We start from the raw sequence: 26,059 nt of genomic DNA, 5'->3' as shown, positions 1-26,059 counted from the left end.
ATTTGCACTTGTATATTTTCTGTTTTTTTTTTTTTCGAGGTGGAGTCTCACTCTAGCCCAGGCTGACCTTTAAAAAAATTTAAAAATATATTTATTTTTGTTTATTTAAGAAAGAGAGAGAGAGAGAGAAAACAAACGAGGATGGACGTACTAGGGCCTCCAGCCACTGCAAAGGATCTCCAGACACATGTGCCACCTTGTGCATCTGGCTTACATGGGTCCTAGGGAATCAAACCTGGGTCCTTTGGCTTTGCTGGCAAGCACCTTAACAGCTAAGCCATTTCTCCAGCCGCCCCTCCTTTTTTGAAGTAGAGACTCACTTTAGCGCAGGCTGGCCTGGAATTCACTATGTAGTCTCTCAGGGTGGCCTTGAACTCACAGGGATCCTCCTACCTCTGCCTCTCAAGTGCTGGAATTAAAGGTGTGCGCCACCACGTCCGGCCCATATGACTATTTTTGACTGCAACTATAGAGACTGTATAATATACTAGTACCAACATAAAGTCCTTGATTTTGTCTCTTGACTGCCAACTCTATTTCCCCTCTGGCCCTTTAAAGAGAAAGGCATAATTACATGTGTTTGTGTGGGTGGGTGCTTAAGGAGGCCAGAGAGCATCCTTCCTCAGGAATGCCACCCATCTTTTTTGAGACAGGGCCTCTCAGTTTTTGGGAGCTCGCCAATTAGGCTAGACTGGCTGGGCAGTGAGCCCTGGAGATCTGGCATCACAAGTGTGGACTGTTATGTCCAGCATTTTTATGTTAATGAAGATGCTTATGGGGATTGAACTCAAGTCCTCATGCTTGTGAGGAAGAACTTTATCCACTGAGCTGCCTCCCCAGTCCCCCCTTTTTTAGCACTATTTAAATTTATTGCTTCACACTGGACCTAATGATGCACAAGCTAAGATGTTTAAGCAGCACTTTTGGATGGACAAACTTCTGACCTTAAGTTACAGGATGTGTGCTTTGTCAACTAAATCTATGACGTGCAGATGAAAGAGGAGAAAGTGAGGTGATCACAGAGCACAGCCCCCTGTGGTCACGAGCGAGGAATCAGAGCAGGGAGATGGGTTGTCTTGACAAGAAGGGACGGAGCATGGAGTTAGCCCGCAGTCTCCTGACGGGCCTCTGGTCCCAGGCACTGTGGGAGGGCTTCATCGCCTGCTCCAATCCCATTTTGCTGACAGAAGGTAGAACTCGTGTCCTTACAGAAGTGATTAATGGCCTTTCTGTTTCTTCATTCTTCCTCCAGCCACCTTGTTCCTGACACCCAATGCGCCCTCAGCACCATTATCTCCAGTGTCCTGTCATGCATGTTTCTTCTTTTCACCATGTTCCCTTAACTCCATTTGGGCAAATCTCTGGGCTTTAGTCACCTGTTCTGTCAACATCATAACCTCGTCATCCTGTGTTGGAAAGACAGGCAGTTTCATCCCAATCAAATGCTCTATGTGCTGGAAGAGTTCTACATCATGCCGTGTGAGAAAAGTAATGAGTCTTTCCAGAACGCCCAGCTCCAGCTGTTTGACCAACTCGATTCATGAATCCTTAGAATGAGTGGGAATGTCAAGGCTTACAACCATACCCACATGAGGTATGTCCAAACCTCTGCTGGCAACAGGACAATGCGATGAGCCTTGACCTTAAACTTATTAAGGGATCCTAGACGCTTGCTCTGACTCATCTGTCTGTGGAGGGGGATGGCAGTGAACCCCAGATTTCAGGGCAGCAAAGCTGTCCTCTTGAGCATTGTTACACGTGCTGCAGGATATCATAAAGGAGTTTCCAGCCAATTCTTGTAGAATATAAACCAGGTAGGTATCTTGGAACTTAGAGGGAATAAAAAGACAATAATGCTGCAACTTCCCACCAGTCCAGTATTTAGAGGACACAGCACATTTCACAGGACTCTTCAGAGCTGCACGCTGAAGTTTTTGCACCTTCTTGGTCATGGTAGCAGAGAAGAGAAATGTTCAGGGAAATCACTTAGGGATCTTGTCAACCTCTGTCTCAAAGTCCATGTTCAGTATTTGGTCTGCCTTGTCCATAACCAAGTATTTGAGAGCTCTTAAGTTGAAGCCTTTGGTATTTTCCAAGTGGTCAATGAGTTGTTTGGGAGTGGCTATTACAATATGTGGGTTTTTGACCAAGGTTAGAGATTGAGTGAGACATTGAATCAAATCCACTAACACTCACAGCACACTGCGCTCCAAAGGAGGACACCAGCACTTCAAACAGGGCCAACAAGCGCTGGGGGGTCTCCAGCAGTGCATTCAGAATGGGCAAAGCAAAGACGTCACGACCTTGTAAGGCCAAAGGAGTAGCTTCAATCTGGATCTTGGTGGGTTTTGCCCGTCCCAACTGGTCACAAGCTTTACATAAAACATCTGTCACACCCAACTCTTTAAATGTTTCACTTTCCTCCTCCACCGCTGCGTCAGGAGTTACTGTAGGGGCTCTTCTGGTGCCACCCCCCAGCCTCTATTTTTAAAACAGTCTGATCACTGAAATTCTGTAATTTGTCATCAACACAAAGACATCAGAAAGAATAACCTCAAGCCTTTTAGAGCCTGAGCTTGGGTGTTCAAAAGGAGCTCTTGAGGGCTGGGGAGATGGCTCAGTGGTTAAGGCATTTGCCTGCAAAGCCTAAGGACCCAGCTTTGATTCCCCAGTACCCATGTAAGCCGGATGTATAAGGTGGCACATGTATCTGAAATTCATTTGCAGTGGCTACAGACCCTGGCACACCCATTTTCTCTCTCTCTTTATCTCCCTCATTCTCAAATAAATAAATTAAAAATTAGGGGCTGGAGAGATGGCTTAGTGGTTAAGGCACTTGCCTGTGAAGACTAAGGACCCAGGCTGGTTTCACCAGTACCCATGTAAGCCAGATGCACAAAGGGGCGCATGCGTCTGGAGTTCATTTGCAGTGGCTGGAGGCCCTGGCACACCCATTCTCTGTCTGTCTCTCTTCTCTTTCTCTCTGTACTTGCAAATAAATAAATAAATAAAAATTAAAAAACAAAAAGGAGTTCTTGATCTAAAAGTGAGTAGGTATTTGCCTGAATTTCCAGTTGGGACAGATGTGAGTCCTGTGAAAACTGAGCTAAGCTCCTGAGAATGAAACCATGGATTCTAAAATCCTTGGGGGAAGATGGAGCTGTCCTGACATGCTATGGTCCTTCTCATCCATGGCCTACTTGGTGAGGTCAGCATATCTGTCAGAGAGGAAGGGCCTGTTTCTGCATGTTGATAGTAGGAGTCATGTGAACCTTTGGGGATATGCATTCCTGTTGAAGTTTAGGGGTAGGAGCTGGGGAGGTTAAAACTATCTGCTCTCTAATTTGTCTGGTGGTCCAGTTTTGTGCGAAGCCTGTCAAGGACAGTCTAAGGAAGTGAGATTCCTTGGCAAGGCTATTTCCTTGCTAGCCAGCAGGTGGCAATAAAGTGACATACGTGGGAATGGAAGTGGAGATCAGGCTAGGAATCCAGGAGGTGAGAAGATCCTAACCTGTTCCTCTTCTTCAGGCCTGCTCCAACTTAATGGTAGTGGTAAGGGAAGAGGTAGGATTCACAAAGTGACCTCATTTTCTCCCTACTTCCTGTTCAGGTTGGAAAGGGCCTTTGTTTTGGAGCAGACTGACTTCCTCAGTCTGTGTAGGAGTGGCTGTAGTGTTTTGGGATGGACGGATGCCCAGGGCAACTTACCCTTCTCCCTTCCAGCTCTTATTGGTTCCTACATTCTGTGTATGCTGTCTGAGTCTGCAGCAATGCTTTTTCAGAAGCCCCCAGGGTTCATATTCCACCTGGACAGGGTGTCCCTTCCTGCCCAGCTGTGCTCCAAGACACCAATTTAGCCAAGTCATGTCAACATGTGAGTTTTTTCTCCCTGGCCTGGGGCAATGGGACCCTTAGACTTTCTGAAGCCAGGATAAAGGTGTAGAGAAAGAGCCGGATCAGAAATGAGAGCTGGTTTCTGACCTCTATCTATAGGAGCCTTGTCCTGTGGTGACATTGACTGTACAAGCACTGAGTACTTTCCTCAGAGTCTGTTTCATCCTCCTGACTCCTGCAAGGATACAAGGGCATTGAGGACGGGAAACATTCCCACAGTTGTTTGGTGTGGGGGACATTGGAGGAACTTCACCACAGTGAGGCCCCTGGAACAAGGGGTAAATGGGGGCTTCAAGCCTCGTTCCTGATCCCGACATCTGTTTTGTTCTTCTCTTCCTGCTCTTTGGCAGAGGCCAGGTTATTTGACCTCAAAGCTTCCCTTCTCCCGGTGCTGTGTTCCTCCACTTTCCAAGACCTTGGTTTTGATGGCTTTTATACAAGGTAGGACATTTGTCCCTAAAGGAGACTCCCTGGCCATCAGGGAGCAGTAATGAGGGAGTGGCCCTTTTAGGGTGTTAAATTGACAATTCTAGGAGCTGTGCTGGTGGGGCAGGGGTGCAGGGTTTGTGTCCTAGAGTCATTCTTATCGTCTTGTAGTTTTTGAGGTAGGGTCTCACTCTAGCTCAGGCTGACCTGGAATTGTATGTAGTCTCAGGCTGGACTTGAACTCACAGTGATCCTCCTACCTCTGCCTCCCTAGTGCTGGGATTAAAGGTGTGTGCTGTGCCATCATGCCTGGTTCTTTTTTCCTTTTTTTGAGGTAGGGTCTCACTGTAGCCCAGGCTGACCTGGAATTCACTCTGTAGTCTCAGGGTGGAGGATGGCCTTGAACTCATGGTAATCCTCCTACCTCTGCCTCCCGAGTGCTGGGCTTAAAGGCATGCACTACCACACCTGACTTTTTTTTTTTCCTAATTAATGATTATTCTTATTTATTTATTTGCAAGGAGAAAGAGAGAGAGAGAGAGAGAGAGAGAGAGAGAGAGAGAGAATAGGTGCACCAGACCTCTTTCCCCTGTAAAGTAACTCCAGATGTATGCACTGCTTTGTGCGTCTGGCTTCATGTAAGTGGCTGGGGAATTGAACCCTTAATCAGCAGGCTTGACAAGCAAGCACCTTTAGCCACTAAGCCATCTCCCCAGTCCTTGTCTATCTCTTTAGTGGACTATCTTTGCCCATAGTGTCCGAAGATTATTTTCAAAGGCTTATGGGGGTCTGGGCAGTTGTGTGTGGGGTGAATTCTTACTCCTCCCTTTGCAATGATTTAGTCCACCGAGGACCTAATTTCTCTAGGACACTTTCCCTTAAACATTAGCCTTCATTGAAATCACCTGAATATGAAAGCAGATAGCTGCTTTCTGTCCTCAGAATTTTCATTTTTTTTTAGGTAAGGCCTAGCCCCCAGAATTTCCATTCTATTTTTTAAAAATACTTTATTTAAAGCCAGACATGGTGGTGCATGCCTGTAATCCCAGCACTCAGGAGGCAGAGGTAGGAGGATTGCCATGAGTTTGAGGCCACCCTGAGACTACATAGTGAATTCCAGGTCAGCCTGGGCTAGAGAGATAGTCCCTACCTAAAAAAAAAAAAAAAAAAAAAAAAAAAAAAAAAAAAATTAGCCTAGCATGGTGGCAGACCCCTTTAATGCCAGCACTTGGGCGGCAGAGGTAAGAGGACCGCTGGGAGTTTGAAGCCAGCCTGGACTATAGAGTGAGTTCTAGGTCAGCCTGGGCTAGGACCCTACCTCAAAGAAATAATCAAATGACAAAAATGTATTTTCATGTGTGTCTCTGTGTATGAGCATGTGAAGGTCTATGTCCACTGCAAATGGAATGCCAGACAGTCCACTTTTGGGGCCTGGCTTTATGTGGGCAGCATAAGCAAGTGCCTTTAGCTGTGAACCATCTCCTCAGCCCCAGAATTTCCATTTTTAATAATATCTAGAGTGGTCGCAGGAATTTATCTAGATAACAATTCCCAGGTGATACCTGGACCACTGTTAACCCACCTGGTCTTGGTTGTTCAAGTCCTGTGAATTTCAAAAAAAGGTTTGACCTTGACTAATTTCTGAGCATAAATGCTGAAACCATGGAATATCTTGCCTAGAAGAGTCTTTGCTTATCTGGTGTGCCTTGGACCATACCAAACTGTCTATTGCAAAAAGCTGATTTATAGTGGGGGCCTTGGCCACTTTCTATCAGTTTTACTTCTGCGGGGGCTGAAGACTGAAGCCAGTCTTGTAGGCAGCAAGCCACACCCCTGTAACTAACCTCTAGTGAAAACTCCAGCAGTAAGGTTCTGATGAACTATTCTGGCTGGCAGTATGTCATGTATGTTGTGACACATCACAGTGGGAAGACTAAGCACTGTGTGATGCCATGGGGAGAGGATACATGGATACTTACACCTGCTCTCTCCTGGACTTTGCCCCGTGAACCTTTTTCTGGTACTGTTTTCCTCTGCTCTTTCATTGCAATAAGCCGCAATGGTGCTTCGCAAAGTTCTGTATGTGCTAGCAAGTCACTGAAGCAACGGCTGGTTTGGGGGATCCCTAGCCACTACCATACTTTCATAGCTACTGCTCTAAACTGTGATATATAATCTCTTTTTAATTTAATTTTTTTATTTATTTGAGAGAAGGGCAGTTAGAGTGAATGAACAAATGAACTCCATATGCATGTGCCAACTTTGTGCATCTGGCTTACATGGGTCCTGAGGAATTGAACCTGGGTCCTTTGGCTTTGCAGGCAAGTGCCTTAACTGCTAAGCCAAGTCCCCAGCCTGAGATTAATCTCTTTAGATTCCTTTGCATTAGACTTTGGGGACTGCTCACCAATGAAATGCTTCAATTAAATTGTTTTGTGTGGAGGTCAGAGGACAACCTCAGGATGTTGGTCCTCCCCTATCTCTGTGTTTAAGACAGGATCTCTCCTTTACTGTTATATTTATTATTGTTATTACTTATTATTATTATTTGCTGTTGAGAAGGCAGATTAGCTGGCTTGTGAGCTTTGAGATTCTCTTGAGTCCACCTCCCATTGCCATAGGCGCCTTTCATGCTACGAGCATCTGGCTTTACATTGGTTCTGGGAATCCTAACTCAGGTCATCAGGCTTGCATACACCACTGAGCAATCTCCCCAGTCCCAGAAACATTTTATAATTTGGCCTGAGAGTCACACTCGAGTATCTCAGACTTGTTATCTCTACAGTCTAGGGCCTAGGAGGTTTTGAACTGCCTGGAAACCTGGGTGTTGCTTTGTGGTAAAACTTTAAGTAATCATCCTGGGTTTCTGGGCCATAGTTTCTTCATCTACTAGTGGGGATTTGGAGGATTTATGCTTCCTCTCTCTCTCTTTTTTTATGTTTAAAAAAATATTTTATTTTTATTTATTTATTTGACAGAGAAAGAGGGAGAGAGAAAGAGAGAGAGAATGTCAAGCCAGGGCCTCCAGCCACTGCAACGAACTCCAGACATGTGTGCCCTTGTGCATCTGGCTAACATGGGTCTTGGGGAATTGAACCTGGCCCTTTGGCTTTGCAGGCAAATGCCTTAACTGCTAAGCCATCCTTCCAGTCTTCTTTTTTATTTTTATCTTTTATTTATTTGAGAGTGAGAGGGAGAGAGAGGAAGAGGCAGATAGAGAGAGAGAATGGATTCACTGGGGCCTTCAGCCACTGCAAACCAATTCCAGATGCATGTGCCACCTTGTGCATCTAGTTTACATGGGTACTGGGGTATTGCTAAGCCATCTCTCCAGCCCTCTGCTCTCTCTTGATGTGACAAGACCCCACTGCAGTCATAAATGGAATATTCAAGGGCAGCTGCCCCACTTCTAGAGGTCAGTTAGGTCTGTCTGTTACTGGAATGCTCACCTGAGCCATGGGCCCCAGGATGCTGGACCCACAGGTTTTGGTAGGTCTTAGCCATTCGGTCTTGCCCCTCCTGAAACCACACCTTCAAGTCTGCAGGCCACATTCCATAGTACCTGGGTTTTCCCTGTCCCATCCTGCCCTGGCCTTGAGGCCAGAGCTTTGAGCCAACAGAGGGAGGAAGGCCCCTTAATGCTCGCTGGTTATGTGGTTTTATTCACAAACTCAGCACAAGCTGAGGATGGAAGGAAGAAACATTTGGGGCCAGGATGGGCCTGAAAATCAGGGTGGCTGGGAGGCCATGCATGGGTTGGATTGGGGAGTTCACAGAAGATAAACCTGCTGGCTGGTGTGTGGGGCAAGGCTGGAAGCAGGCAGCATGCAAGAAGCCTGGCTGGATCTGCCCAGAGCAGATCCATCCGGGTGGTGGCTGTGAGCCAGGAGGGAGGGAATGAGGCTACTTTGGGGTAGGGAGAGGGGAGGATGGGCGTGGGGCTGGATAGCAGGCACCTAATCCCACCTTATCCCTTCCTCCTCCAGGGATAGCTAGGACACCTGGCATCTGGTCCTGCTGCTGCCTTGCCATCTGATGTGTGACTAGCCAAGTTGATCCCCTCTGGTTTCCCTATCTTGCTGATAGTTGAACAGTTGCCTTGGAGGTGACCCACATGGTGACCCACAGGTGATCTGGGGACATCTGTAAGGAGGCTAGACAATCCTGGAGAGTTTGATTAGAGCCTAGCTGGGTGGGCTCTGCCTATGCAGGGAGGGATTCTCCAGCTAGGGATCACCCTCGCCTGCCTAAGCTTTTCTGTTTTTGGTGTCAATTCCTTGCTATAGGCCAAGGGGGCGCCATCTCCCAGTGCAGTCGGGGCCCTTGCTTGGCCAGAGATGCCGCTTGCCCAGTTAAACTCCTGGCCCGCCCTGCTGGCTCCTGACTTCCTGCCTAAACGCAAACAAGGATCCCAAAGCCCGGATCCTCCTCCTGGGCTTTCTTCCTGGTGAATAGCCCATTCCCACACAGCAGGGAACAGAAAAACCAGTTCCCCAGGTTTCACTCCCAGTTTGGGAAGCTGGCAGGATCTCCTTTCTGGGCTGTCCAGGAAGGTGACCCTGGGGCCTTGGGAAGCCAGGGAGAGGCCTGAGCAGGGCCCTGGGGCTGAGACATAGCCCTTCCGCGCTTTCCACTGGCCTCTTCCTGGGGCTGGGGTGGAAGGATGCAGGAGTGGGGGGCCCCATCAGCATTGGCGGGAAGGGGTGCGGTGCACAGAGCCAGGGCGCTTGGGGATCTTGCGCCAGCGTCTCTTGTCCCAGCGGCAGAGCAACAGCAGGCGGAAGGTGTCCCGGAAGGCTTTGTTGCAGAGTGCGTAGCACATGGGGTTGATGGTGCTGTTGACGTAGCACAGCCAGTAGCCCAGCTCCCACAGGGTCTCCGGAACACAGTCCTTGCAGAAGGTGGACACCAGCACCATGATGTTGTATGGCGTCCACGTGAGGATGAAGGCCAGGAGGATGGCACTCAGGGTCCGAGCCGCCTTCTTCTCCTTGACCAGCGAGAAGGTCTTTCGCTTGGCCAGCTGTTCCTTCCCGCGGGGCTTTTGGCCTTTGCCAGCTCGGTCACGCCCTTTCTTGGTGGGCCTCTTGACTGTATTTGGAGAGCTCTTGGGTGGCTGCTTGGCCGGGGCCTGAGCTTCAGGGTCCACCATGGGCATCTTGATCACCACCTCGGAGCCAGGCTCCTCTCCCTCAGAGGATGTGAGGGACTCCATGGAACCTTCATCCTCCTCCTCTTCCTCCTTCCAGCTGTAGGCCTGCAGGAGCCTGGGAGCGCGGCAGCAGCGGCAGCAGCGGCCGGGGGGCGTCTCTGGTGAGCCCTCAGCACCCGGCTGCGACCTTTCTGAGCTGCTGCTGCTGCCGCCCCCTTTGCCTGGTGTCTCGGAGCCCTGTAGGGCTGCCAGCTCCCGGGCTCGGTTCTCTGTCTCCCGGTAGATGCGCCAGTAGAGTGTACACATGACTGTGACAGGGAGGTAGAAGGCTGCCATGGCTGTGCCAAAGGTGATGATGGGCTGGGAGAGGAACTGGATGTAGCACTGCCCGGCCAGCACTGTCCGCTCCCCGACTAGGTACTGCCAGAAGAGGATGGCCGGGGCCCAGAGGATGAAGGAGACCAGCCAGGCAGAGCCGATCATGAGAGCAGCCCTGCGGGGTGTGCGCTTGGCACGGTAACTCAGGGGCCGGGTCACAGAAAAGTAGCGGTCAAAGCTGATAAGCAGCAGATTCATGACGGACGCATTGCTGGCCACATAGTCCAGGGCCAGCCAGAGGTCACAGGCCAGTGTACCCAGAGCCCAATGGCCCATGAGCAGGTACGTGGTATAGAGGTTCATGGAGAAGGTGCCAATGATGAGGTCGGCACAGGCCAGGCTCAGCAGGAAGTAGTTATTGACGGTCTTGAGCTCCGTATTGACCTTGAAGGAAATGAGTACCAGAAGGTTGCCTGTCACTGTGGCCAGAGACAGGAGGCCTGTGGTGATCCCGATGAAGGCCACTTGCCAGGGACCCTTGCCTGGCGCCAAGACTGTGATGTTGGGGCTGACAGCAGGTGGGGCTGAGGTGTTCATGGTGGTCTGGTGAGATGAGGGGGCTGTCCCTCTCTCCAGTCACAGGATTTCCTCAGAGGAGGAGCATCACCTGAAAACAGAGGACATGAAATGTGGCTACTGGACATTTCTGGTAGTTCTAAGTGGAAGGTGACAAGAACACAGCCCTTACCCTGTCAGAGTTCCAAGCCAGACAGTACCACCCTCCCACACTGATACCCACCACACGCGGCCGTAGTGATGTACAATGTACTTGCTAGCCTGACAAGCAGCCTGGGATGACTTTGAAATCCAGGGATCCGAGTCTTCATTTCAGCTTTACCAGTCAGCCTCTGTGCTTCAATTATCTCATTGGGAAATTGCCACTAATTCTTGTCTTGCTTAACCTCCTGTGGCAGGAGTTAGGAAACTTACTTGGTATACAGTCCTGCCAAATTTTCAAAGCATTTCACTCAACATTATTAAAGCCTTCACTTATTGGGTAGTTGCTACAAGCCAGACACAGGGCTAAGCGCCTAATTGAATTTTCTAATTCTAGGAAGAAGGTCTTTATTCTCTCCATCTCACTGGGGACCATGGTGACTGAGCAGCTGCATGCCCTGCCTAGAGTGACAAAAGATGGTGAGCAGGACTAGAACCCCTTCTCAGCTCTCACTGAATATGGGATATTCCATTTGGATCCTTCCATTAAATAAGGAGTGAACAGGACAAGAAGGAACAAGGCTCCAGAGAAGAGAAGGGGCCCGGGCATGGTGGTACACGCCTGGAATCCCAAAACAGCCAATTTGAAACTCTGAAAACAAAACAAGCCAGAGGTGGTGGTGCACGCCTTTAATCCCAGCTCTTTGGAGGCAGAGGTAGGAGGATCTCCGTGAGTTCAAGGCCAGCCTGAGAGTACAGAGTGAGTTGCGGGTTAACCTGGGCTACAGTGAGACCCTGCCTTGAAAAATCCAAAACCCAGAACAAAAACAAGCAAAACCCTAGAGAGACGGGAGAAAGGATGGGATATTTTGGAGGCGTGCATGTGCATTTATGTCTGTGAGGCAGACAACAGGAACAAGAGACTCAAGTCTCAGTTGGGTGTGTGTGGGGTCTGGTCTCAGATGGGATGTGGGAGGCTCCCCTCCCTCTCCCTGCTCTGCTCCTGGGATCCAGCTGAGTGTGGGGGAAAGTGTAACATGAGGAATGAGAAGAACCCCCAGACTTTTTGGGGACCTGGAGTCTGGCTTGGGCACTAAGGCTATGTCAAGAGAAAGGCCAGGATAGCAACCTCCTGAGGAGCCAGGAGCATCCACAGTCAAGGCAAGCCAAACTGAAGATTGAGGGTTCTCTCAGCCATGATCCCACTGCTATGTGGTTTGGTGGGTCCCTTCCTGTTCTGGGCCTCAGACATCAATGTATACAGTTAAGAAATTGTGGCTTGTGCTGGAGAGATGGCTTAGCAGTTAAGGCGTTTGCCTGCAAAGCTAAAGGATCCTGGTTCAACTCTCTAGGATCCACATAAACCAGATGCACAAGGGGGCACATGCATCTGGAGTTTGAGTGCAGTGGCTGGAGGCCCTGGCATGTCTATTCTCTCGCTCTCTCAAATAAATAAAATTATGTATATATATATAGAAATTGTGGGTCCTTCTAAACCACAACTGTGGCCTTTAGGGTTGTATTTTTGGAAAGAGCCAAGGTAGACATGTTGGATAAGGACCCATTAACTTGGTGTTCCTTGGGGGCTTTGTGTGGTGCCTGTGGTCGAGGGTATAGATGGTTATGTGGCTGGTTGTATTTGGCCTGGAGCTTGTGTGGCTGAGGGCATTTGCTGGTCCTTGGTGGACTAGACTGTCAGTGTCTGAGAGCAGCTCTCTCAGCATGATTGATCAGGGCAGCACTGTGGCAGTCACTGCGTGCTGGCATGTCGGGTCAATTTGCATATTTTATTTATTTATTTATTTTTTTATCTTTAAAAAAAATTTTTTTTTGTTTTATGTTTATTTATTTATTTGAAAGTGACAGACAGAGAAAGAGGCAGGAAGAGAGAAAGAGTGAGAGAGAATGGGCACGCCAGGGCCTCCAGCCACTGCAAACGAACTCCAGACACATGTGCCCCCTTGTGCATCTGGCTAACGTGGGTCCTGGGGAGTCGAGCCTCGAACCGGGGTCCTTAGGCTTCACAGGCAAGCACTTAACCGCTAAGCCATCTCTCCAGCCCTCAATTTGCATATTTTAGAGAGCATGTGTAACATAGCCCTTATGTGGGTTGGGGAGATGGCTCAACAGTTAAAGGCACTTACTTGCAAAGCCTGTTGGCCTGGGTTCGATAACACCCACATAAAGATGCACAAAATGGTGCATGCTTGGCATGTGTTTATATATGCACACAAATAAACTAATAAAAATAAAAACACTCAGATTTCAAAGCTAGATGTGGGGCTGGCTCAGTGGTTAAAGGCATTTGCTTGCAAAGCCTACTGGCCCAATTTCAGTTCTCCAGTGCCCATGTAAATCCAGATGCACAAAGTGGAGCATACACTGGAGCCTGTTTGCTATGGCAAAAAGCCGTGGTATGCCCAAATGTGCTCTCTCTCTCTCTCTTGCTCTTTCAAATAAATAAATAAAATGTAAAAAAAAAAAAAAAAGAAAACAACAACCTAAAAGCTGGGTGTGGGGTTGAATTCCAAGCCAGCCTGGGCTAGAGTGAGACCCTACCTTGGAAAAAAAAAAAAAAAGGGTATAAATTCTATTTCAGTACAGTGTTGTTGGTTTTTTGTTGTTTTTACTTACTGTTTTTTTTGTGGGGGAGTGCTTTTGAGGTAGGGTCTCTATCATAGGCTGGCCTGGAACTCAATAGCCCAGACTGGCCTCGAACTCACAGCAATCCTCCTATCTCTGCCTCCTGAGTGCTGGGATTAATGGCGTGCGCCACCACACACAGCTTGGTTTATACTTTTTTGTTTGTTTGAGACAGGGTCTCACTATATGCATCCAGTCAAGCTGATCTTGAGCTCACTATGTAACCCAGGCTAGCCTTGAAATCATGATGAACCTTCTGCCCCAGCTGCCCAAGTGCTAGGATTAGAGACATGAGCCACCACACCTAGTAGAATATAATTTATCCTGGTTACTGAGTTTTTTCACACTTTTTTTTTTATTTATTTGAGATGGAGAGGGAAGAAGGGAGGGAGAGGGAGAGAGAGAGAGAGAGAGAGAGAGTGAGAATGGGCACTCCAGGGCCTCTAACCACTGCAAACGAACTCCAGATGCATGTACCACCATATGCACCTGGTTTATGTGGGACCTAGAGAATCGAACCTGGGTCCTTAGTCTTCACAGGCAAGTGTCTTAACTGCCAAGTGATTCCTCCAGCCCTGTCACACTGTTTTTTATTTATTTATTATATTTTTTAACACTCTTGTTTTTTTTTTTTCTCAATTTTTATTAACATTTTCCATGATTATAAAAAGTATCCCATGGTAATACCCCCCCCCCCCCGCCGACACTTTACCCTTTGAAATTCCATTCTCCATCATGTCCCCTCCCCATCTCAATCAGTCTCTCTTTTATTTTGATGTCATGGTCTTTTCTTCCTCTTATGATGGTCTTGTGTAAGTAGTCACACTCTTTTTTATTATTCATTTGTGTGTGTATGTGTGCATGATATGTGTGTATGGGCATGCACTTGCCATGGAGTGTATGTGAATGACAGAGGACATCCTTGGGGTATTTCTCCTCTCCTTTCACCCGCTGGTGACTGGGTTTCTCTTGCTGCTTGCAAGCTTCCGGATTCTCTTGGCTCAGCCTCCCTTTCATTGCCTGAGGCACATTGGGATTACAGATGCCTGGGCACTGAGGAAGATCAAACTTGAATTCAGAATGGCAGGCTTGCAAGCAAGTGCCTTTAACCACGAGGCATCTGCCCAGTCCCTCACCTCTTCTTTTTTTTCTTTTTGGTTTTTCGAGGTGGGGTCTCATCTTAGCTCAAGCTGACCTGGAATTCATTGTGTATTCTCACGGTGGACTCAAACTCATGGCGATCCTCCTACCTCTGCCTCCAGAGTGTTGGGATTAAAGGCATGTGCCACCACGTCTGGCTCTTAAAGTTATGTTTTATTTAATATTGCATGTGCATGTGTGTGTAGTGTATGTTTCTGTGTATATATTTTCATTGTGTGTGTGTGTATGTACATTGTAGAGACCTGAGAATGATATCAGGTGACTTCCTTGATTATTTGCCACACATTTTTTTTTCCCCAGTAGGATCTTGCTCTAGCCCAGGCTGACCTGGAACTCACTCTGTAGTCTTAGGCTGGCCTTGAACTCACAGCGATCCTCTGGCTGCTTGTCACCTGTTTTTTATTTTATTTTATTTTATTCACTTATTTACTTATTTTTTACTGAGACAGGGTCTCTCACTTGAACCCAGATCTTGCAGGTTCTGCTATCATCTAGCTAGTCAGCCTGCTCTAGATATCCCTGTCCCTGCCTCTCCAGCAAGTGCTGGGGCTTCAGGGGGGGAGGGTCACTAGACTGGTGCAGCATTTATATGGGTGCCGAGGATCTGAACTGTTTGCATGGCAAGTGCAACTTGACTGAGCCGTCTCCTCAGCCCCTGCTGCATCCCTTCTTACTGAAGTTAGGCACTGTGATTAGGCTGGGGTTTCTCCCTGACGCTGTTGGTGGACACTGCCTTGGTAATTTACCTTGAACAACCTTGTCCCTTTGTGTGTGTGTGTGTGTTTCCTGAATCAGGGCTGTTTGATACTCACTGCATAAAAGGGAGTAGCAATCCTAGAGAGCAGGGGGTAGAAGGCATCATCTTCCCCGAGGTCTCCTTGCTTCTAGACTGTCTGCTGTCCTCCATGCCTTATCTTCAGTTACATTGAAGCATGAGTTCTGGGTAAAGACTTGGAAGGGCAGAGCCATCCCAGAAGAGCTAGCTGGCAGGAGAAGCTGTGCCCTCCCAGCTCCAGGGGCTCTGTCTGCTTGGGTATAATACAGGCAGCAAACCTTGGCTTCTTACACTACTCTAGATTTAGGATGAGGGTGCTGCACACTTTGGGTATAAGATTTAAGGGATGTCCAAAACTCAGTAATCAATAAATTAATATTTTATTTATTTTGTTTTTTGAGGTAGGGTCTTGCTCTAGCCCAGACTGACCTGGGATTCACTATGTAGTCTCAGGGTGCCCTCTACCTCTGCCTCCTGAGTGCTGCCATTAAAGGCATATGCCACCATGCCTAGCAAGAAACTCTCTTAATGTAATATAAAAGGATAGAAATTAAGGCAGAAAAATCCATAATAAACAAAATTTCCAAGACAAGATCCAGTCTTGCACTTGTGCAGCCCTGTTTCACTTGCTTCACCCTAAACCTGGCTGTGGTTTCCATGGAACTTTATTTCTAAAAAGAGACAGATAACTTGTTGTAGTTTGTTATTTGATTTTTTTTTTTTCTTTTTTATTTTTGACACAGGATTTTGCTATGTAGCCCAGGCTGATCTTAAACTCAGGTCTCCTGCCTCAACCTCTCAAATATAGGATTACAGGCATGTTTCTTTTCTAAAATAAAATCCTGCTTAATTTGCAAAAACAAAAGCAAAAAGGAAAACCAAACTAACAAAGCAAAAAAACCCTCAAACATATTAACTGGGTGTTGTGGTACACACCTATAATTCCAGCATTCAGAAGGTTGAAGTAGGAGGATCAGAAATTCAAGGCCAGCCTGGGTTATATGACACACTGTCTCAAAAATAAAAACAAAGGGGATGGAGGGATAGCTCAGAAGTAAAAGGTACTGGCTTGCAAAGACTGATGGCATGGGTTAGATTTTCCATTACACACATAAAGCCAGATGCACGAAGTGGTGCATGTGTCTGGAGCTCGTTTGCAGAGGCAGCAAGCCCTGGCATGCCAGCTCTGTCCCCCTCAAATAAATAAATAAATAGATAGATAAATATTTAAACAAAAGAAAAATAAGGACACCAGTAAAAGTTATTATTTCTCTGGGTTGGTATGTTTCTCTTGTGACACCCTCCTTTTGATTCTTTTTCTGCAGAGCTGAAGCTGCAAGGCAGGATCCCATGCATGTCAGCTAAGCACATGCTTCAGCTTGAATTCCCAGCTCCTGTGACCTTGCTCTTAAATTCTGCCTCACTTGACTCCCCTTGTTCTCCACCTCCCAGGTAGGTTCTCACTCTAGCTGGGCTGATCTGGAATTCACTATATAGTCTCAGGTTGGCCTGGAACTCACATCAATCCTTATACCTAGGCCTCTAGCCCTTGCAAACGAACTCCAGATTCATGCAGCACCTGGTACATCTGGCTCACGTGGATCCTGGGGAGTAGCCACTAGGCCATCTCTCCAGCCCAGCTCTCCCATTTGAATGGTCATATTGCTAACCGCCAGCTTAATATCCTTGACATGCTAGGCACTTGATGTGTGTTATTTCCTTCCATGTGCAGGGCACTTTAATAGGGAGAAGGTTCTTCTTAACTCTATAGGTGAGGACACTGAGGTTTTCTCATGGTCCCAAAGGGAGTAGTGGCATTGGGATTCTGGCTCCACCTGACCCCAACTGGCCTGCTGACTCCAGTGCTTCACTGGCCAATTGTTCTGTTTCCCCCCTCTGAAAAAAAGCCCTACGAAGTGTATAGGCTAAAGTCTCCCTTTGAGAATGCCTGGGGTGAAGAAGAAAGGGTAGAGGTTCTAGGGACCTACAGTTAAGTCTTATTATCCCTGGACCTTCTGTTCTTATAATGTAGCTCCCCTCCCCCCACAAAACAGATGGCCAAGACTCTGCCTTTCCTGTGCAGTCAAACCAGGGGTCCCTCAATCTCTAAGTCCTCACCTGAACAAAGAAAGAGGAGCTCACAGCGTTCCTGGAGACCTCCTCTGGTCCCTGCTCTGTGACTTTGGACAAGTTTCCTTAACTCATTTTCCGTCTTTTTCATGTGGTTCTGGGGTTCTAGCCCTGGCCCTTGAGCATGCTAGGCAGACTACTACTGAGCCACAGCCCTAAGCCCTCCTTTTACTTTTACTTAAAAAAATATTTATTTATTTATTTATTAGATAGAGAGAATGACAATGGGCACATCAGGGCCTCTAGCCACTGCAAATGAACTCTAGATATATGCTTCACCTTGTGCATCTGGCTTTATCTGGGTACTGGGGAATCAAACTTGGGTCCTTAGGCTTTGCAGGCAAATGCCTTAACTGCTGAGCCATCTCTCCAACCCTACTTTTTATTTTGGGGTAGGATCTCATTAAATTGCTAAGGCTGGCCTTGAACTTACTCTGTAGCCCAGACAGGTGTTGAACTTGTTATCCTCCAGCTTTAGCCTCTCAGACAGAAGAGGTTACAGGCTTGTATTATCACACTCAGTTATTTATTTATTTATTTTGTTATGTAGCCCAGGTTGGCCTTGAACTCACTGTGTAGCCTAGGCTGATCTGGAATTATCCTCCTGCCTCTGCAGCCATCTGCTACCTGATAGGGTGCTGGTGCTCAGTGCTGGCTCCAGAGCTTCTTCAAAGAAGGGATCAGGATTAGCTCTCTGGTTAAGAGGGGGACTTGAAATTGCATTTGCAGAGCACATTCTGTGAGAGAATGAATGGACATAGAATAGCTGGGCAATGGTGATTACAGGGGTCAGGAAAAGATTCTTCCAGGCGGTCCTTGGTTTCAAGCTCTTGTCTCACACTGTATGACCTTGGGCAAGTCACTACCTTGACTAAGAACCCTTATGTGGGCTGAAGACACACTTCCGGCATGAGTGTTTTTATGTGAGGGTGTGTGCATTGCTGAGTGAGACTAGGAAATGGTGAGGGCACATCATAGCTTTGTGGAAATGGGGTGTCACTCATCTTGGATTGTGTCATGTTTAGGGTGCAGGACAGTGTCAAGAAGGGATTCTTCTGCTGAGGGCTATATCCGTTCAATGAAGGCTGCTGGGACCCTTAAATAATATTACTAATACTATCATAACAACTGATATTCACTGACTGCTTGAGTATGACAAACACGGCTCTCTGCATTATATGCATGATGTAATTTACTTGTTATACTCCTTACAAAGGGCTGGAGAGGTAGCTCAGCCAGTCAAGTGCCTTGGAAGCATGAGGACCTGGGTTCAATCTCCAATACCCATGCTAAAAAAAAAACCAAAACCAACCAACCAAACAAAAACCCCAACTCCTTGCAAAATAGATTCTGTTAACTTCAACTTGCAAAAAGAGGCAATGGAGGTTTCAAGACATTAAGGGCCACCAGGATTTGGGCCCTATTGGTCTGCCTCTGAGACCAATCTCTAAGACTCTTACTGTAAATTGCTCTTGAGGGATAGGCTTAGGGGATCTGAACAGTCCCTTTGCTTATCCCAACTAGCTTGGCCAAACCCTACTTTGGTAGTTTAATAGTGAGGCATCTGTCTTCCCTTAGAACCTGGCCTGTATATTGAAGTGCATGCCATCTATCCGTGTGATGCTTGGCATCACCGTGGGGAAGAGGAAGGCCCAGCCACAGCTCTGAGAGGCCAGGGAAGGGTTCTGTCTGCGTCACTGACTGTTTTATACTAGGGGTTGGCACGTAGTAGTTGCTCAACAAATATGTGTGGACTACCTATATGAATATGTAAGTGGGGGTCCTCCTTAATGATAAAGATAAGCCTGCGAGGATTGAGATCAGCTTCAGAGCAGGATCTAGCCCTTCTGCTCCTATTTCTTCTTATCTGCCAGGCCTTTGCTCCCTTGGATGAGGTCCTACCTGGCATGAAAGCATAGTCGAAAAACAACCCAGAGCAACCTCCTCTGTAAAAATGGTATTAGGAAGCCAAGTGTGGTGGCACATGCCTTTAATCCCAGTGCTCCGAAGGCTGAGGTAGGAGGATTGCCATGAGTTCAAGGCTAGCCTGGGTTACACAATCAGTTCCAGGTTAGCCTGAGTTATCCTGCCTCAAACAAAACAAAACAATCCAACTCCCCCTCCCCCCCCCCGAAAAGAAGAAGGTCCAAGGAAGCTCTAAGTATCCAGTTGTAAGGAAGCTAATGAAGTCTAGGACATGCATGGATGTGGGAAGGTGCCTGTCATGGTGTATGTATGTGCATGCATGTGTGTGTGTAACTCAGCCTGGGATCAAAGAGTTAAGGATGAGGTCAGAGCCTCCAGCACAAGGCAGGCCAGACTGTTGACCGCCTGCGCCCTGGACCAGTCCCCAGGGGCTGGGGATCTGGCTGGTGAGAGGAAGGGGGAAGGGAGACAGCCAACTGGGGAGGCAAAAGAGATGGGTGAGGAGGATTCCTAAACACTAGATTTTCCTAAGCTTTATCCCTGGGCAAGGGGTATGGACGGGAGGCAGAGGATGACGGCATGGTGGGGGAAGAGGGAGGCATGAGGCCATCATGTCATCCTGGGGTAGAAGGCTGTCAGAAAAGCTGGCTGAGGCAGACACAATGCTGGAAAGAAAGTGGCATGCCGAAGGACTGTGGGGCTGAGCACCTGGGACCCTACATGCACAGTGAGGAGGGCACTCTTGGCCCAGACTCTTGACTGGTCCTTTCTGCCGGGGCCTTAATCTAGAAACCAGCCTTCCCTACGTAGCTTTCTATTCTTGGGTAAACTTTTCTCTGAAGGTGGCTCTTGATCAATCAAAGGTCCACAGAACTTCCACACCTGATACCTGGCCTTAGAAACAAAAGAGTAAATAAAGGGAATAAATCTCATTTTCAGGCTGAAGTCACCATTGGGAGTGCCTGCTAGCCTGATGGAGGGCAGAGGCTATCAGTTAAATGCTTTGTAAATACGCTGCTGAGCTGAGCACCAGTCCTAGAACCACTGGCAGGTATGCTCAGTGCTGACAGACCTTAATTAGTTGGCTGTCTCTGGCAAGACTATGAAAAGCCTAGCCATTAGCAGCCTGCACCCTAGACATTACTCTACCCGTGGGGCATCAGAGATGCCTTCCTCCGTGCCCTCAGTGCCTCACTCCTTGCACTACCTCCCATTTTCCTTTCTTCTCTCTCCCTCCCTCCCCCATCCTAGGCATCACCATGGCATCGCAGCAGAGCAGAAACCCAGCTCGATTCACCCACCTCTTCCCTGCCTGCCTGGAGCCCAAGCTTCTGCTTCCAGAGCTTGCTGCATCCTCCCCTTCCCTCTGCTGTCATCTGCTCATGGAGGTGGTGGTGCAGTGTTGTGCTGAGGGTGAGGAGAATGGGCTCCATCCAAGTCCCAACCATACCTCTCAATCTCCCTTCTGTGACCATGAGCAGTTCCATTCCCTTTTCTCAGCCTCAGTCTCCTTATATGTACAATGAGAAGGTTCTGCCTAGTCCCCTCCCTTTAAAACATTTTTGAGGCAGGGTCTCCCTCTAGCCAAGCTGACCTGGAACTCCCTCTGTAGCCCCAGGAACTCACAGCTATCTTCCCACCTCGGCCTTCTGGGTGCCAGGACTAAAGGCATATTCCACCATACCTTTCTTTTTCTTCTTTCTTTTATTTTTTTGGTTTTACAAGGTAGGGTCTCGCTCTAGCCTAGGCTGATCTGGAATTCACTATGTAGACTCAGGGTGGCCTTGAACTCACTACTCACGGCGATCCTCTTACCTCTGCCTCCCAAATGCTGGGATTAAAGGCATGTGCCACCATGCCTGATTTATTTATTTGTTTATTTATTTATTTTGAGGGTCTCACACTAGCCCAGGCTGACCTGGGTCTCCCTTTGTAGTTCCAGGCTGGCTTTGAACTCAGAGATCCTCCTACCTCTGCCTCCCAAGTGCTGGGATTAAAGGTGTGCGCCACCATGCCCTGCTCATACCTTGCTTAAAAAAAAAGACCATTTTAAATTGGGAATTTTAACATATGAATATACAGTAATTTGATCAGATACCTCCCCTGCCACCTCTATTCATTGAGCACCCTCCTCTTTCTACCTAGCCCCTTCTTGACATCTTAGGCTTCCCATTGCACTTCAGGTCCAGTTTTCAGATCGATAGCCCCCTAGGGGAGCCAAGAGTCACTCCTATAGCCCCATCCCTTCTCATAGCTCCCATCCTCCCCCTCATATCTCAGCAGTGATCATGGTCAGGGGCAGAGAACTCTCCCCGACAGCTCACTGAGCTGGCCAGTGGAATAGCGGGCACTGGGCAAATCTGCATGGAGCTGAAGGTGGGTACTGTGGAAAGAGGTGAACCGCTTTTCATTAAACTCCTGAACTGCACGGGTCTTCATGATATAAATGCCCTCTCCCCATACCTGGGACCTGGCAGCTGCAAGAATCAGAACTCCTGGTTCCAAGTCATCTTCACATTGTGGAGACTGGGGAGTGGGGACGGGTACCTGGCATAGGTGTTCATTAGCATCCGTGGACGCCTGAGCTGGGACTGATATCTGCCTGGTGTACACCAGAGATACTGAACTCACAGGGGGACACTCTGGGTCCCTGCATATGTCAGGGACATATTCTTTGGCTGGTGTAGTTGGCTGTTCATGTGCTTATTTGTCCCCAAAGAGCCTTGGGGCTCTTTGCCTGGACTCCTGTTGGCTTCTGCCCCAACACCCACCTTGGAGTCCAACTTGTCCATCTGGCCAGCATCTGGTTCAATCCATCTTGGGGGGCTGAAGGTGGATGGGGGTGATGGGATTCAGGATGCCCTGAGAGAGGAGAGAAGGAGGTTCTGGGACTGGTGTCCCCCACAGGGGGACAGGCTTCCACAGGCTGCTGATGGCAAAGGCTGCCTCATGCCTCTGCCTTTCCCATTAGGCAGTTGGGGTGCTGGGGACCCTGTCTACTCCATGGCAGCCGAATCACTTCTGGGCTCCAGGTCGAGTTTCTCAAGGGGGGGGGGGTCTCGGTCTCCTTTGCCACTGAAGCCCACAAAAACATCAGATGAATCCACTGAAGACCAGGAGACAGGGCGTCTGGAGAGGGACCAGTGTCCAATGCTATAAAGCCCTCTTGACCTCCAGACCCCTCCCTGGCTGCCTCCTCTTGGAGGGGGGGTCCATCTCCATTTCCATTTCATCCTGATCCCTGCCCCGCTCCTGAGGACATTGCTGCTGCAACACCCAACTCAGCACAAACCCTCAGAAACCTTCCAAAATGTACTCACCATGGGGCTGGCTGGACAGGGGTCTGTGGGGTCCTCAGTTCCACTGCCTCTCCCGGGCCGGTGGTGTCTCTTGGGACCCAAACACCTGGCTCCCGGGGGGAGCTGCGCCCTGTGCTGGCAGCGGGAGAGGCACAGCCAGTGATTGGCATGTCCCACCCCCTGGCACGCCAGCCTGGTGGGGGGGGGGGGAGGGAGGAAGGGAAAGAGAGGGAGGGAGTAAAGGGAGAAAAGGAAGGGAGGGGGAACTGGAGGGAAACCTCAGGCAGCATCTGGGGTTGAACTAGGTCTTGGAGTGTGCCCCTCTCGTCCAGCGGGGCACCCACTTGGAGCCCCAAGAGAGAGGAGGTAGGACATGAGGAAGGAGAGCCCAGGAAGGCTAAAAGTGCAGGATGAGAGAGAAGGCGGATACAGAGAGACAAACACCCACACCCACTGCACAGACTCGCGGCGCACACACACCCTCACAAAGGCACACTCTGTTTCCCTGGACTCCTTCCCCCACCCAACCTGAGAGCCCCCACTTCGTGTGCACCATGTCCCAACACACATGCTCCGTTATTCACATGCCTGCTTCCTTCGCACACATGCCCTCCCCCTGCACATGCCCACGCGCCCACCCACCCAGCCATACACCCTGCTCTTCCTCCATGCTGCCAGGGAGCTGGATTCCTTCTGTTTGGAAATGACACATTGGGGCTCACGTGAGAGGCTCCAACTTGGAACAGACCCAGAGGGCTGCGCACCCACCCTGGGGCTGAGTGGACGCGCCCGAGAGCCGGGGTGTGCGCTCTAATGTCTGTCTAATGCCTGCAGAGCTTGAGTGTGAGGGCATACGGGTATCTGGCTTGTGGGCATGAGTGGGGCGGGGGCGGGGGCTGTGTGCTCACTCCATATGCAGTTGAGCGCTCAGCATGAGTGTGTCCCTCTGTACTCATGTCACCGTGCAGCCTGCGTAAAGGCAGGTGTGACCCTGACAGTCTGGAGCCGGGATGCATGTGCGTGTGTCTGTACTCGATGTGTGTCTGAGTATTGCCCAACTGTGGAATTTGCTAATTCTGACAAGAGAGGCAGCCTCAACCTCTCTGCCTGCTCCACCCCCAGCTTCCCCCTGGAAGACAGACAGACAGACAGGCAGGCAGGCAGGCAGACGGGCAGCTCTCCTCTCAGCTTGTCAAGCTCTGTCTCCCGACTCCCACTCTGGGCTCGCAGGTGTGTACCTGGGGAGTACCAGCCGCTCCTCCCTCCCACCCCTCCTCCCCAGGCCGGCTTGGATTTCTGTGTTGAGTTTCCTCAGTGATAGAGACCCCGGGGGGGCCCTTTGTCATAGAGACCTGGGCCCTGCACCGCTCTGGAGACCTCCTGGGGAGCTGACCGTGGAGGAGCTTTTAGGAGAGTTGTAAGGACAGCCTGCTGGGGCTGTGTAGTCCTGTGCCCCATGGGCTGTGCAGAAGCCCTGGGTGGCAGGTGGGAAGTACTGAGTTATTATTCCCATTATGTGGATGAGAGCGAGAAAGCTGAAGTGTGACGAATACCCGCGGGGCAACTGTTGAGAACCTTCGGGTTCTGAGACTCTTAAGTCCAGGGCTCTGGAATCTGGAGCCCACTTGAGGCTCCTCCTCACCCCCTTCCCCTTTTACTTTCCCACCAAGCCTTCCTTCCATAACGCTGAGCCTGGAGTCAGGGAGAGCAGAAACAGAAGTCCCTGAGGCTTGGCCAACAGTCTTAGGGTGCCAAAGGTGGGCACAAGTGGTGGTTACACGTAGGGGCACCTGTGTTTTTGCAAAGCCAGTGATTCCAGCAAACACCCAAGGGTCATTCAGCCGTCAGGGTGAGGTCCGAACCCCACCTGTGCCCGCGGCGGGCTGCCCCCTGCTGGGCTGTGTTTGGCTTCCCGGCTTCGGGTTGTGAGCGCGGCGGGGATGCTCGCACTTGTGCGCGTACACGTGGCTGAGCGTGGGGGTGTTCGGCCTGCGCACCCAACATCCATTTCCGAGTCTGAATCAGGCTCCCTCTTTGTCCCCTCCCCCATCTCCTTGGTCTCCCTTTTCTCCCACCACCTCTGCACATGTCCCTTTAGAAATAAAAACACTTTGTGTCCAGCTCCCCCCTGCCGCCTCCTGCGTTGGCCCCCTGGACCCACGCGCCTTCCTCGAGTCTTTGCATCCGCCGAGGCCGAGGGACGCATGCCTCCATCACCTTTACTATATCACTTTTTTTTTTTTGCTCCCGGGTTGCGACTCGGCCAGGTACCCCCATCACCAGACCTGGAAACTGAGGCAGGAGGGGAGAGGAGAGGCAGCGCGCGGAGAAGCGCTCCCGCCCGGCTGGCTAGCCACCCCCGCACCCGCGCCCGATTTAGCCGCAGGGAGGCTGGGAACATTGTCTTTATTTTAAGCCGCCGAGTGCGGCACGAACGCCACTGCTCCCGACAAAGGGCTTCACTGAGCGGCTGCAGGCGGCGCACGTGGGGGTCCGGCCCCGCCTCTGCCTGACACCCCCTTCCCCAGCTCTCAGTTCTCTGTTCAGCTGCGGTAGGGGCCTGGCTCAGGATTCAGGGTCTGGGCCCCTGCCGGTTGCTATTTTTGGCAGCCTGGCCCCCATTCGGTGGCTGGGCCCAGTCTCAATCCTCACGGTGGAGATGCGAGCCTGTTCTGAATTCGAATCCAGCTCCACATTGCCTTACATGGGCAAGTTAGAGCTGCTGTCTGGGTCTCAGCTTAATCAGTGACACTGGGGTACAGGTACCTCCCTTGATGGGACTGTTTGACGCCTAGTGGGACTTGGACAGGTTAAAAGTGGCAAAGTGAGGGCGGTTTAAGCGGTGTAAGATGCTTGCTTGTCTGGGCGTGGTGGCGCACGCCTTTAATCCCAGCCCTTGGGAGGCAGAGGTAGGAGGATCGCGTGAGTTGAAGGCCACCCTGAGACTCCTTAGTGAATTCCAGGTCAGCCTGGGTTACAGTGAGACCCTACCTCGAAAAACCAAAAAAATAAAAAATAAAAGAAAAGAAAGAAAAAAATGCTTTCAAAGCTTGACAACTTGGGCTCAATTCCCCAGTACCCATGTAAAAGCAGATGCGCAAAGTGGCTCATGAATCTGGGGTTCGTTTACAATAGCAAGAGGCCCTGGGCGCTCATTCTCTCTCTTCTTGCAAATAAATAGAAACATTGACTTTTAAAGAACTATTTTATTTATTTATTTGCCAGCAGAGTGAGACGCAAAAAGAGAGGCAGAGAGAGAATGGGCGGGCCAGGCCCTCCAGCTGCTGCAAACAAACTCCACACCCGTGCATGCGGCACGGGTACTGGGGGAATCGAATCCAGCTCCTTACCCTTTGCAGGCAAGCACCTGAACCACCGAGCCATCTCTCAAGATACAACAAAAACATTTTTTAAAAAGTGGCAAAGTTGCGGCTGCTAAAAATTAAAGCTATTGCTGTTATTTATAATAGGCATTGAGCGCTTACTACTGCCAGGCGCTGCTAAGCACAGTGTATTCATTAAACCATAGTTCTTAACACTATTGTTCCCATTTTATAGGCTGAGAATGAACGGGAATTAGGTAGCTTTATTTTCAAGTACCCAGTTAGGAGAGGGCCC

At 49.4% G+C, this 26,059-nt stretch overlaps 2 protein-coding genes across 5 annotated transcripts; both read right to left on the bottom strand.

Moving 5' to 3' along the window:
- Positions 1–1,021: 1,021 nt before the first annotated feature.
- Ddx47 (DEAD-box helicase 47) lies at positions 1,022–7,824 on the bottom strand. The gene is given in 7 exon segments (XM_045137860.1): positions 1,022–1,493; positions 1,495–1,544; positions 1,547–1,621; positions 1,624–1,675; positions 1,812–2,165; positions 2,167–2,432; positions 7,770–7,824. Coding segments are annotated over 7 exon segments (1,128 nt in total). The 3' UTR covers positions 1,022–1,217.
- Positions 7,825–7,955: 131 nt separating this feature from the next.
- Positions 7,956–23,208, bottom strand: Chrm1 (cholinergic receptor muscarinic 1). 4 transcript variants are annotated; one of them, XM_045131371.1, is made up of 4 exons: positions 23,094–23,208; positions 22,463–22,576; positions 21,914–22,004; positions 7,956–10,457 (listed from the first exon to the last, which is right to left on the bottom strand). In XM_045131371.1, the coding sequence occupies exon 4, from the start codon at positions 10,385–10,387 to the stop codon at positions 9,005–9,007; it is 1,383 nt and encodes a 460-aa protein (XP_044987306.1). In that variant the 5' UTR covers positions 10,388–10,457; positions 21,914–22,004; positions 22,463–22,576; positions 23,094–23,208; the 3' UTR covers positions 7,956–9,004. The 4 variants fall into 4 exon arrangements, with proteins under 4 accessions (XP_044987306.1, XP_044987299.1, XP_044987314.1 ...); XM_045131364.1 differs by having other exon boundaries at positions 23,084–23,198; XM_045131379.1 differs by having other exon boundaries at positions 23,164–23,182.
- Positions 23,209–26,059: the final 2,851 nt, after the last annotated feature.

The sequence above is a fragment of the Jaculus jaculus genome, chromosome 1 (genome assembly GCF_020740685.1).
Source record: "Jaculus jaculus isolate mJacJac1 chromosome 1, mJacJac1.mat.Y.cur, whole genome shotgun sequence".
NCBI classification, from domain to species: Eukaryota; Metazoa; Chordata; class Mammalia; order Rodentia; family Dipodidae; genus Jaculus; species Jaculus jaculus.
This window is presented reverse-complemented; position numbering and strand designations above follow the sequence as displayed.

Coding starts and splice junctions, on each gene's coding strand:
- Chrm1 (XM_045131371.1), bottom strand. CDS start 10,387: ATGAACACCTCAGCCCCACCTGCTGTCAGCCCCAACATCACAGTCTTG.